The following is a 13,879-nucleotide window of genomic DNA, read 5'->3' on the forward strand; positions in this document are numbered from 1 at the left end:
TGGGCCTGTCAGGAATCTGATCTATTCCAACATGAAAGCTGGAGCACAAATCAATAATGAGACAGCAAATCAAATCATTATCAGACTAGAATACCATTCCTGTGAGCAGGTTAATTTTGCTCACAGGAGTGCCTATTGCAGCAATGTTGAGAAATCACACTGGCAGGATTAACCTTGGAAAAAAGAGAAAAGAAATACGGTAATACTGGTTTAAAGCAATTGAGGCAGTAGGTAATGTAAATAAATAAATTTTGGTGTATATATATATACACCAAACCCAAAGCCTCAGAGAGAAAGGTTAAAACAGAGAGATAAAAGTACACATAGGGCTGAGGGGTTCTGGGTACGTGACTAAGACAAATGTCCTTATTTCTTATATCCAGTCAGCCTAGTGAGTGCTGGCATTTTGGGAGGAATACAGTATTAAAAGCTGACTGAACTATCAATCTCTTTATTCATAATAAGAGAAACAACAGTAAAAAGTTAGAGGTGAATGAGTCTGAAATGCTTTAATTAAGGAAGTAAAAAAAGAATGTTTTCTATAACACCACCCCCTTTCTTTTAAAATCATGTTGCAATCACAAAAAAACACAAAGTGGTGACTTAGAGGTGCAACAAATTCAACAATTCATAAGAAACTTGACATTCAAGGGCCCTATAAATAAATAATTTGCTCATCATTAAGCAAACTAAAGCCTTCTAGGGACTAATTCGAGGTAAATTCTTGTAAAGAAACATGTGTTTGCTTCTGGCAATAAACTAACATACAAGAAAGCCATTCACTTAGGGAGCTAAGGTCTGAGTAAAACTGTAAGGATAAAGTACAATAAAAATAGATTAGAAAGATACAAAATTAAAAAGATCTTTTTTCTTTTCAGAGGGATACCATGAAAAACTCCACAGACAGAATAACTGTACTGCACTAAAGTTGTCTATCTCCCTAGAATAGAAACTTTCCCAGACCTTTCTGATAATGTGGCAAAAAGGCACTATGGGTACAGGTGTTTGCCAAGTATCTCATGAGGGAAGATCAAGTGATGGAGGGGTGAGACTATGTCATATGGCAGCAGAGAATCCAAGAGGGATTTTGAGTTAAGGTTTCTGTGTGAAATGCCTGGGGATCATCTACACTGGGTTCTTTTTTTTGTTTTTAAATTTTTTATGTCTTTTATTTATTTTTGAGAGGTAGAGGGACAGTGTGAGCAGGGGAGGGTCACAGAATCGGAAGCAGGCTCCAGGCTCTGAGCTAGCTGTCAGCACAAAGCCTGACGCGGGGCTCGAACCCACGGACCGTGAGATCATGACCTGAGCCGAAGCTGGACGCTTAACCGACCTAGCCACCCAGGTGCCCCTGCACTGGGTTCTTAAGGAGAAAGAACCATGGTAGAAAGGGATATCTTGAGGGTAAATGTATCTTTCAGGATCAGAGGGTCTTTGCAAGCCTAGGACTGGAAGATAGAGAGTGGAGAGGGAGAGGGAGAGGGAGAGAATATGAATGTGTGTTGGATGGGAGACGTTCTTCCTTCTCGGGATTTCTGGCATGTAGAAAGATATCCCTAGAGTTACCTGTTCTCCAAAAGCCACAAGATAGAGGACCTCAAATTACTGAATGTCACAGAAATACTGTTAAAGGTTTGCAAAACATCTTCATATTCCTTACCCAGAATCCCCACAATCCACTGAGGAAGCCAAAGCAGGTACAGCTTCCCTATTTTATAGACAAGAAAGCTGGAATAGGGGGGTGAGGAAACATGAACACTGGAGATATTCACTCTAGGTTCAATTCCTGGTTCATGGTCTTGTCACCGTGGGCAAGTTACTTTACTAAAATTTCATCGTATCTTAATGCATTTCTTGCAGTGTACAAAGGGCTAATTTAGAATCAGTTCCAAATCATCTCCATTTGTTTGGTCTCATGATGAATAAAGGGGCAAAATCTCATTTCTCATGTTAATTTCTAACTATTCAGACTTCTTGGTGTGCCTCACACTGTACAATGCTAAACTGTATGGATGCCAAATTAGAGGAGTGACAAACAAAAGACAAATACCATCTGGAGCCAATGCACATCACAATTGCTACGTGAATACCTGAACACAAAACGGGTCATAAGTTGAAATCATGTGGAAGAGACCATAAAGGCCATAAGATTTTAGAAAAATATCAATGCCCGACTCCCTGAGAAAACAGCAAGAGTATACATAAGTGAAAGCACACACAAAGTACTTAAGATCAAAGAACAAGAATTTTGGAGTCAGGCAGATCTGCATATAAATCCCACTCTGACGTACTGGTTTGACTAAGACAGGTCATCTAAGCTTTTTGAATCTTGATTTCTTGATTTTTAAATGGGGGTACTACTGCCTGCCTCAAAGTTATTGAAAGGATTAGATGAGATAATATATGTGAAGTATTTTAGCATATGGTGTAGTATATAATAATAGGCATTCAGTAAATATTTGTGGTTATGTTGGAAGAAGAGGAGGAAATAGTTTACCACAGTGAATTCCTGAGTGCACTCACCACGTGTTTGTCGTTTATATGATATCCCCTTAGATCCTCACTGGGGACGCGGTTTTGAGAGGTACCAGTGTAAGGCAACTCACAGCATACTCCAATGTGATTAACTGCACAGCTCCATTAATAAATGAAGAATGAAAAGTGCTGTTCCTTCTACCCTCTACATGTATGACTGGATTTTCACATGAACAAAGCCCTATTTAACTTGGTAATTTCTTAAAGGATACAACTTGATCAAATCAAAGGTATTTGTCAAAAGTAAAAGAGTCCTTTGTTTTTCTATCTAATAAGCACAGAGATATGCTATCTTTTATTTTTCCTAAAATCCCCATCACTGGCTCAAAGCATGCTATTTGAATCTGCTTATAACCTATATATTAAATAATTTGTCTAATTTTATTGAGCATCTCCTGTGAGCTAGACTTGACACATACAGGAAGATGTAGTCTATATCCTAAGCAGGAGTACATTTCTCAAATAAATTATAAGTTTCTGAAAAAACAGACTTCTCTCCAACTAAAAATGTCCCAGTATAGAGCTGACCCTGTGAGTCCCACGTGAGAGGGAAATACACATTAATGAGTTAGGCAGGGACACTGTTAATCCTCACAATGGAAATATAATGCCACAATTAATTCCAGGATGAGTTTCAGGACATGAATACAGTTTCACAGCAAATCTTCATCAGAAGGCTTAAATACTAAGTCACATGCTGCTGTCATGACATTTTTATTTTGGGTGACACAGTTTAAGGAAAAAAAGAGTGTTATTTTTCATGTAAGACACTAAATATTTAGAGTAGCAGATACCAAAAAAAAAAAAACCAAAAACAAAACCCCACCCAAAACAAAACAAACAAACAAAAGGCACAAAAACCAGGAAGAAATCTATTTTTAGAATAAATTAAACATAGTTCATTTCCATGAAGAGAAAGAAGCTTCAGGTCAGATTTGAATTCAAGAAAGGAAATTCCAATGGTTTTTGGGAGAAAATAAATTAGCCTAAAATGCTGAATAAGCAGTAAAGGAAAAGCACTAAAGGCTGAAAAACACAGCCTTGGAAGTAAAAATCCTGGGAAACTGTTAACTTTTGCACCAAGGCTTTGTTTAAACCTCTGCAAGGATGACTATCACTTAAAGAGGCTCTCCTGAATAGAACATTTATTACAAAGAATGTGCTTTGGAAGAGTTATAACCTTTGCCTCTCAGTCAGCTTCAGAGAAAAGTCTGAGTTTGGGACAAGAGAGTACTTTTAATACCTAGTATGGATACAGAGAATCACATTTCCTTTCATTTAGAGACAACTTACATGAAAGACCCATTTCTGTAGCCTTATAGGTAGGCAAGAGGTTGGAGTTAAAAATATTAGAGCAAACACACTGAACAAATCAGGGTATGATCCAAAGTCCTTATAATTGAATTGGTATCCCTCTAAATCTCTGAAAAGAACAATTTTCAGGGATAAAAATTAAGGTCAAGTTCTATGCTGAGTGAACTTACTTCTTGATATTAAAAGAAAGGAGAGCTGAAGATTGGGAAATTCACCTGAAACATGCTCTAATTGAAATCAGGCAGTTTAAAAATAAAAACATCAAATAAAAATTTAAAAAAAACCATGAAATAAAACTGAAAAATATAACTTAAAAGTAGAAATCTCCTAGAGAAAATAATGGACACCAATTTTATGTCTATTTTTCAGATATTCCCCCATATATACATATATGAGCAGTATTATCATTTCTCTTATTTTAATAAGAAACAATAACAAGGAACAATACATTTGCAACTTACTTATTGTTTCATTTAGTCTATCTCAGACATTTCTAAACATCGGTATAGACTTTCTCTTGTTACATGCAGTGGCTGCATGGCGTTTTACTACACGGCTATCGCAGTTTATTCACACTATTTGCTAGTGATGGATATGCAGCTTGTACCGAATGTTTCACGGTCTCAAACACTACTGGAATGAAGGCTGCTTTAAAACAGGTCTAAATTCCTAGAATGAGAATTGTTGAAGCAAGAGGTGCACAGATACAGCCAAATAAACAACTAGTTTTCTTATATGTAATTTTTTGAAGGAAAAACCGGGTAATCATTTCTCATAAAGTACTTCATACTCATGTGCAAAATTAAAACTATGAAATGAAAGGGGACCAATCCAGCACAAAGACGAAAGGGGAAAAAAATGACAAAAAGAAAGCACTGTAAACAGAAAAAAAAAAACAAAAACGTAGGAATGAGTAACTCAAAATGGAGAAGAAATGGCACAAATGAAAAGATAATCTAAGATTGATTTAAAAATAAATACAGCATAAATGATGAATGTAAAAGATAGATCTATATTAAATGAAAGAAGAACATTAAAGGTAAAGAGAAAGAAGACAGTATACTAAGCTAATAATGACAGAAGAAGAAAGCAGGTATGGCAGTAATGTCAGACAAAAAATTACTTGTTATACACACTCAAGCATTTACAGACTGAATGATGTGACCTAGAGGCTGTGGTGGGGTGGGGCATAGGTAGGGCATAGGGTGCTATTGTTGAATCTGAGTATAAGTATGGGCACATAGACTTTATTACTGATCTCTAAACTTTTGTACATGTTTGAAATTAAAATACTTTTAAAAGAATTCAAGTAAAAAATAAATGGCCCCAAACAGATATATTTTTAAAAATATAAAGTAACATGGACCCCCCAAAAAACCCTTTAAAATATACAAAAGAAAACTGATAAAAATACAAGGAAATCCATAATTAAAGTGAGAAATTAAGACTTCACCAAAAATTGAGGATCAAATAGGACAGAAAAAGTAAAGATGCTAATGATCAAATTATATAATTAGGAAGCTATACACTTATTCATACTCACACACATTCACATGTATTTGTGCCTGTATATATTTTTTAAGCACTTGAGAAACATCCCCCAATTGGCCATATATTAGATTACTCCATATGCACAGTACTGTTTGATTCTTCCAAATAGAATATATTCATGTATGTTACAATAAAAAATATGTGAAAGAAAAGAAATATTTATACTTTGTTTGGTTGTGGTAGTTTTTAAAAACATACTCGCTCATTTCATCTCATATGAAAGTGAGGCCAGAGAGGCTGAGCAGGACCCTGGGTCACTAAAGCAGTAGGTGGTGCCCAGGACTCACACGCAGTTCCGAATGCCCAAGCCTCGTCAACTTGCCCCACCACACTGCCTCACAAAATTCTTAAGTGGATTCAAGAATACCATACCCTTACTTTTAGTGTCTCCTCCAAACAGAACATTTATGATTTTAATAATTAAAAATTACATTCTGGTAAAAAGAAAATGGATGCAGCAGAATATTGTTAAATGGACAAAAAATTTTTTACCTGAGTGTATATCTTCCTGACACCCAGTTTTACTGAAAAAAAAAATCATTCTTCTCTTAAAGCTTATCCAATTTATTTACAGGCAGTTTTACAAGTATTATGCTTATGCTTTGTTGTTTGCTTTTTAAAACATAATGTAGCTGTTTAAATCCCTGGAGTTTGATTTTACTGGAGGACAGTTACTTCATTATGTTTAACATGGGAGTTAAAAAATCAGGAAGAGTCTTTCAGTTCACAGATATTTATTTCTTCACACCACCAGATGTTGCCTCTATTGCTTCACAGAAAGTTGTGCTTTCCTAGACACCCACCAGGCCTGGGACAGACCATGTGTGTTGGAGGACACCTTGAACAATTCTGTTTACGCGAACACAAAGCACTTTACTCACCCAATTCGTATTTTCAGCATGCCGCTGAATAACTCAGGGTTATTGGAGATGATCCAGCCAATGTGGATGACCAGTTCTTGCTGGATGACTGCCTCCCTCTCATCATGGGTATTACACTTGTAATAGATGATGTTCTTAATCACTCTTGGAGACAAAGGATTAGAGATAACCTCTTCTTCATGCCCAAAGGCACCCAGAGTTACCTATAAGTGGCAGAATTTTATTGCAAAAACTTCCTAGCTACTAAAAGATAAAAGAAAAAAAATCAAGGCTCAGGGTGACTGGCAGGCTGAAATTACTCTATGCGAGCTAGGGAATTAGGTAGAATAACTGTTCCTTCTATTTATTAAAATGGCTTTCAAAGCGTAACTCCCACTGGAGTTCATGATGGTTCACAGTCTGGTCTAAAATATGAGGGCAGGTAAGGGTCCCAGTTAGGGGAGTGAAGGTGAGTGGATAAAAGCAGGGATGGAATATAAATAACTATTAAGAGAAAATTATTCTGAATGACTTTAGTACTAGAAACTCCCCAGAGAAACCAAAATACATTGGATAGTTTTACTTTACTGCACAGTCTATACAATTTGTAATTGAGAGTATATTTTCACTGCTTTTATAGTTTCTCATGTGGAACTTTTGCTCTTTAACGACACTATAACCTTTTCAAAGGCAGACGTAAGGTCATAGGGTTCTAGTGTAGCCTCCACTTTTCTTGGCATAGTGCTAGGTATCTAGTGGGTATTAAAGTACTTGCTGATGTATCTCTCACCTGTGGAGGGGGATAAATGAGGCTGCCCACAGGCCTAGGAAATGAGAAAGCACAGAGGGAAATGACAACAAAAACTCAAAGCAGAGAGTGCTGCTGAAGCTGGCAAGAGGAACACTCTGGTCTCTCTCTGCTCTCTCCTTGGCATCTTGTCTCCCAGAAGAGTCTGCAGCCCCTTCTTCCTCCTCATTACCCTTCTCCTTCTTTCTTCCATGGGAAGTGCACGATTATAAGAGGCAGGAAAATGAAGAGGGCCCTTGTGTTTTCAGAGATGAGGGGAGAGAGCAGAACATGGGGTCTTTTGCCCCAACTCTGTGATGGAGTGAAAACTGAGAACTGCTGGTTTATTATATCACAAGTGGTACCAACCAGTTAGTCCAAGTGCAATTACTTTTATTAAAATGTCAGCATGTAAAGAAGAAAACAAACAGAAGGCACATTACTGCCTCTGGAAGCATTGATGACTAAACCACTATTTCATCCCGGAGAGCTGGAGGTGATCTGAAAGTGCTTTGTTGAAAACTTTAACTTTCAGCATTTCGTAAATGAGCGAATGCAAACTCTGAATGCTCCATTCTCATTTTTTTTTTTGTAAAAAGGTAAGATGCAGTCAGTGGACTTCATGCACTGAGCTGTCAGCCTCCTAGGCTTACTCAGCTCTTACGTGACTGTTTCCCTGGGAAATGTGACGGTCTGGTGGGCAATGTCCCAGCCACAGCCTCAGGATAGGCTGCATGGCTTCCAGGATGTGGGGAGCAGAGTCTCAGGGTCACAGGCTGCAAGCCCGTCTATATAATGCACAGAATGGACTAATCTATCTGTCTCCAAGTGTCAGGTGCGAGTGACCACAAATATCTCTAAAACCTTCTCATATAGAATTAACTGTATTTTCAGAGATACTATGGGGACCTAAAATCCAAATAAAAATAGCTTGCCAAAGCCCATTTACTTTCTTTCAGATGTGGTTCAGTCCAGGGCAACAATACGAGACTACGGCTGGAGGTGAGGGCCGTGGTGAGGAAGGGCACTGGATAAGGTACTTCCTGTACTTTCGTCTATGTGGCAGACAAATGAGGATGAAAATTCTACCTCTTAATAGTATTCTACCTCTAAATAGAGATAATAACGTATGTGCAAGTGATTTAACTTTTTCTTGAGTTTTTAATTAGTATTATTGTTTTGTCATTGTTATTAAATGTTATAGGATACAATAACTTACTATTCTAACATTTCAAGCTGGATGTCAAGATGAAATGATTTCAATTTTAATGAATTAAGAGCCCTGAAATATAAGCAATGGGGTGATTCTATTAAAGAGGGTTACAAGAATTTCATATTATTAAAGCTTATTATACCCCTAGGTTAACTGTCAAGAAAACACAATAAAGCACACACATTCCCAAAGAAGAGAACGAAAGCAAACAGGTTTTCATTTCAGCCAAATGATGGTTCAGCCAGGTAATTAGAGCTTATAGAAAACAAAACAAAAAAAATGAGCAGCCACATTCCACTCTGCATAACTACATGCACAGGCTCAATTCAAGCCATGTTCACCAGTGCTTACTCTAAGCCAGACCCCATGCTGGGACAGGACCAGACCTGGGCCCTGACTTTCAGGGGTTCCCAGCTCACCCTGGGGTATAAGACACACACTGAAATGGAATGGAATCCAGGGTGGATTGTGAGAAGTGTCATGGGCCTGTTTTGAGAGCCCAGTGGAGAGAGGGGCCATCTCTAACTAGAGACGGCTCTGTGCGAAGAAGCTGCCAAGAGCTGTCCATATTATGTACGGGAGCAGAGGAGCTACAGGGAAAGGTGGCTCAATGCGTCAAGGGTCTGGGGAGCTAACATTTCTAAGGGTGAGAACACTCTCATGTGGAGCAGAAGGAAAAATGTGCCCTTCATTATTCACCTGTCTCTGCCCTGCCTATCCTAAACCTGTCTGGAGTACCTCAGTAGGTATGAATCCATTTTCTGGGTCAGCATCTTCACTAATCTCAACACAGGAATTGAAAATCACTGCTCTAAGGTACAGCAGGAAAAAGGGGTGGTCTACCTAGCAACGGTGCATCTTTAAGACCAGGCTTGCTTGGGGAAAGAGCCTTCTGCAGAAATGCCTGAGCCATCGTTAATGTGGTTGGAGGCCTAGGACACTGAGGCTTGCCAGATTTAAAAGCAAGAGCCCTATCCAGAAACTTGTGATTGTGACCGAGTGAGAGTCTGAAAATCAGATACTTACCTGTTTGCCCTGCACTAAAACATTAGTAATGGATGGGGCGAGGCTGTCCACTACTTTACTTAAAAGACTTGCTGCACAGCGCACAACCGACCTGGGGGCAAAGAAGAGAGCACGCCAGAGGGTGACAAATCTAAAAGATGATGAATGAATGCGGCCCCTGATGGAAGAGACTGAAAAATGTGCAGTTAGGTCCTCACATAATAATTTGGAGGAAATACTGAGCCTAAGACACTGGACCTAAGAGTTTAAGTCTCCCAGACTGTAGGCCACCCAGAATTAGGGAGGGATCTCTCATCCTCACCTCTGTTACCAGCACTGTTCATGCCATTATCAATTTACAAAGAAAGAAAAAGGGAGCCTAACCGTTCCTTTCTTTGATCAGGACTAGAGGGAGGAATTAAGTAAGTATTATGATTTTGCATTAAAAAATTCATTATTAAGTCTGTCACTAATAAATGTCACCTATTCCTATAACCACTTTAAATCATGTTTCTTTTGGTGCCTAGATAACCAAATCCCTGGATTTGGGGACTCGCTTAGTACTCAATTTTAGGAAGTGACACCATGAAATACCAGCATTTTTTCCTGATAAAGCCAGAGTGTTGGAGGAAGGAATTCACACTGCTATTTTTACATTTCTGAAAAAGTCTCAGACTGTAGAGAGAAGAGATTTTTTTTTAAAGCACAGCACATGCAATATAGAAGACATTTTTTTCCCTCAAAAGTAAAATTCATGTGGAACTTTTAGATGAAGAAAATAAAATGAAAATATAGGCTTAAACCTGTTTTCCTGTATTTCAGGATATCCATGTATGTTGACCTATAAAAAGCATTTATATTTTAATCTCAGCATAGATGGACTAGTAGAAAATTAAGTCAATAACTGATAAAGTTAGTGAAAAAAACACTTCCTACTTTTAGAGAAGCTTTCGCCCACACACTTTAAGACCAAAAGACATACTTAACCCTCAGAATGCAAATAAGCCCACACGTTTCAAGCAGCTTGAGTTTTTCCACATTCTGTGTATGTTACCTGTTTCCCATGTACCAGAAAAGTAGTAATGTGTGGGGCTATAGAGGAAGAAAATTTCTGGGTAAAGGCAGCCCCGTAGCGTACCGCCAACCTGGGTGTGTCAGTGGAAAGCCATGAAAGGGAAAATACAGTAAATAAACTTCCAGACATTTGTTCTTTTAAACATAACAGTTCTTTTGAACAGGAAAATACAGTAAATAAACTTCCAGACATTTGTGCTTTTAAACATAACAGCATTCTAAATATGTGCTAGCTAATGCTTTATCTACAATCCAAGTATAATAACATAAAGCAAAAACAGGTTTACTTACCAAAAAATAAGACTATAGACCACATTTGAAACTTACTGGCTTAAAAGCAACATCTATTGGCTTTTATGCCTTACTGTGCTGAGAATTTATAGTGAAAATTTGAGATTTAGCAAGAGGATTATTATATTATTTCTTCTGGGTTGGAATGATATATTTACTGTAAATCATAGAGCTGAAATACTGCTAAGAAATTGTTTTGTCAAATCCCCTTATTTTAGTGATTAGAAACCTAAGGCTCATCCAGGTTATGAAAGTTTCCAATTACATCGCTTGAGATCTTTTTTTTCAAAATGAGATAATAATGGGTCATTTAAAAAATACATGTACTCTTACTTTTAAAATGTTAGATTCTTCTAGCAAAATGGTTAGAATTGCTTCAAAATACAGAGGGCTATGAATTTAGGAATACTTACCCCACTGTGAATTGAAACAATTTTATCTCAACTTACCTAATTTTTTTTCAATCCCTGGGAGACTACTTTTGTAGAACATATTAGTTATTTTACATGAAGCAACTGTAATCACTGGGATTCATTCTAACTTAAGTGGTGAGAGAACTGCCTTCTATTATTTTTGCTTATGATTAAATGAACCATTGGTCTCTCTTCATGGCCTTCTACGATCACAGGACAGATTTCCTGAATACAAAGTAGAACCTAAAGCACCTTACTGGGACAGAGCAGGTGCAGTGTAGGGAAGACTCATTAGCATATCACTCTAGTGAATATGTTCTCTAGTTTCCATTCCTATCGAGGTCTTTATTAACAGACATTATTTTTAATATCTTGCAACAGCCATGATACTATGGAATGTAGGTAGATCCTTAGGAAGTAGACAGAATCATGGCCATAACCTTGGAGTTTAAAAGTAAAAATTTGAGCCCTTGGGTGGCTCAGTCAGTTGAATGTCTGATTCTTGATTTTAGACTCGGGTGGTGATCCCAGAGTCATGGAGTCAAGCCCCACGGTGGGCTCCACACTCAGCATGGAGCCTGCTTAGGTTTCTCTTTCTCTTCCCTCTGCCCATCTCCCTCATTCACACTTTCTCTTTCTCTCTCTCTCTCTCTCTCTCTCTAAAATAAAAAAAAAACATAAATAACCATTTTTAAGATTTGCCTATTATCTTTATGCCTTTAAACATGACAACACCAAAAATAAAACATAATGACAAAGACACTAATACAAACCAAAGCTTTTTGCTGCCAGCTCTTCTATAGACTCTCTCAATGTGATCAGAAACGGTACCTAGACATTAGATAATAGAGTCTTTGTTGAATAAAAAAAAAACTTTTAATTAAATGCATAACATTTATTCTCCTTTAAAAAATTACTCTTGAATTTCATTTTTATTCCATTCGAGTTAATACATCCATATCCATTAATGTTCTGAACTATCTGACATACTTAAATACGTAACCCAAATAGAAAGTGTGAGTGTCCTGGCCCTTGTTACTATTCAGTTTGAGTATATGATTTTGGTGAGTACTTTATTTCTGGAAATTTATTGTCTTCTTAAGTAATATGCAATCTAAGTTTTTAGCAAATAAAAATGTTATTTTAATTTACTAAAGAAAATAAACAGACTATAGCAAATTAAACAAATACTATAGACTCTGAATATATATGATTCTTCATTTAAAGTTTCACAGAACTTTGTACAGAGACACTGTTATGTGCATGACCCTTCCAACACAAACTAGCCCTCCAAAGACACCACTGGACTTCATTCTTTGGCAATGAATGGTTTGGCCTCATGACTGGCTTGTCATGGCATGTCTCCTTGTCATTAATGTAAATGATGGTGACAGGAGAGAGCAGCAGAAAGGAAACAAGGGTAGAGAACAAGATCATTATCATTTTACCATGAATTTATTTTTATAAATTTTTATAACAAATTAGATAAAGTTATATTCAGATTTTGTAGATGCTTATGATTTTCAATGTATAAGATTTTATAGATTTAAAAACTCAGTCTTTCAAATATCTAAGAAAGTATTAGTCCCAGTTTATAAAAATAGTTTAAAAAATAATTCTCTCAGCATTTTCACTATAAACTATTTTACATAAACTTTGCTTTATTTTGAAGCACTACTAAAATAACCATTCTGAATTCCACGTTCCTAGTAAAATATTTGCTTTTTAAAAATTTTATTGTTTTAGTTAAAGTATGAATTTCAATCAATGTTCTCAATATAATTGGGATTCTGCGTATAGTTTCAAGACTAATTAAAAACATGAGGATTCTGTCTGAAATTTCCTGAAAGTTTTTCTGCCTTTAATCAGTTAAGAAAATTAAGACTATACAGTTGACATGTGTAATATTCAAGAAGTTTATCACTTAGCTACAATAATGTAAAAACTAAGTAGACCTTATTTGAATACACAATTATGTTTATTCACTACCAAAACTATAAATCTTATTAATTACACTGCTGTTCAGAACACTGACTCAGTTTCTAATTCTGACCAAATCAACATACCCCTTTTACAGAGAACTTTTAGAAGAGCCAAAAACTTTGAGTATCTTGGAATATGTTCTATATTATTCTATATAATAAGCTGACAGAAGCAGACCATGATGTAGAATTCAAGAATCCCTTAGAGTGACTCAACATACAAGTGTGGATTTCAGGGTAATTGGGTTACATCCTTAATGCAGAGTGGACATCATCAGAAATGATTTTTATTAACAATGTTTAGAACACATATCTATTAAATGCCATGTCCCATTTCAAATGGCTGCTGCAGACCATGAAGGAGCTAACTTTTTACAGCTTTAATGATTCAATATTGTTCTTAAAAACAGACAGAAAACTGGAAATGGAAATTGTCAATAAACAACTATGAAAGAAGTCATCAGAGGTTAACAGTCACAGGCAGATTCAGCTCTAACACCATTCAGATAATCAGAGAAACAATCAAGCATCACTGCATGAAAGCAATTTAGGAGTTCTTACATCAGTCTACTCTACTCTAGGGGGTATGAATAAACATTTTCCACTTAAAGGTTAAAAATAAAAGGTTTAATGGAGGATAAAATAACATAAAATTTTAGTACGTATTCATAAGGTATGTTTGATATGCACTCAAGAAGAGAGAGGTTTCATTATTTAAAAATTTTCTCTTAGGCTTGTATACTTACCTTCGTTGGTGATGAAGTTGGGGCCTTCTCTTTTGAGCAGTATACCCAGCAGGATGACTTGGCTAGCCAGACAACTGCAGTCCTAAAAATATAAATCACTGAGTAACT

General features: G+C 36.7%; 1 protein-coding gene across 7 annotated transcripts in view; it reads right to left on the bottom strand.

Moving 5' to 3' along the window:
* The window catches only part of PHKB (phosphorylase kinase regulatory subunit beta), a 219,041-nt gene that overhangs the window by 17,292 nt on the left and 187,870 nt on the right, over positions 1-13,879 (bottom strand). For 5 of the 7 annotated variants that reach the window (XR_003903728.1, XM_029925043.1, XM_029925044.1 and 2 more), the window contains 4 exons: positions 13,772-13,853; positions 11,817-11,874; positions 9,287-9,377; positions 6,282-6,484 (listed from right to left, as the gene is read on the bottom strand). Coding sequence is in view for 6 of the 7 variants with exons in the window: in XM_029925043.1 (XP_029780903.1) it covers positions 6,282-6,484; positions 9,287-9,377; positions 11,817-11,874; positions 13,772-13,853 (434 nt within the window). In the remaining variant the exon portion in view is untranslated. Of the gene's footprint in view, positions 1-6,281; positions 6,485-9,286; positions 9,378-10,319; positions 10,411-11,816; positions 11,875-13,771; positions 13,854-13,879 lie in introns of all 7 variants that reach the window. The other 2 variants (XM_029925048.1, XM_029925046.1) reach the window with 2 other exon arrangements.

Source organism: Suricata suricatta, chromosome 16 (genome assembly GCF_006229205.1).
Source record: "Suricata suricatta isolate VVHF042 chromosome 16, meerkat_22Aug2017_6uvM2_HiC, whole genome shotgun sequence".
NCBI lineage: Eukaryota > Metazoa > Chordata > Mammalia > Carnivora > Herpestidae > Suricata > Suricata suricatta.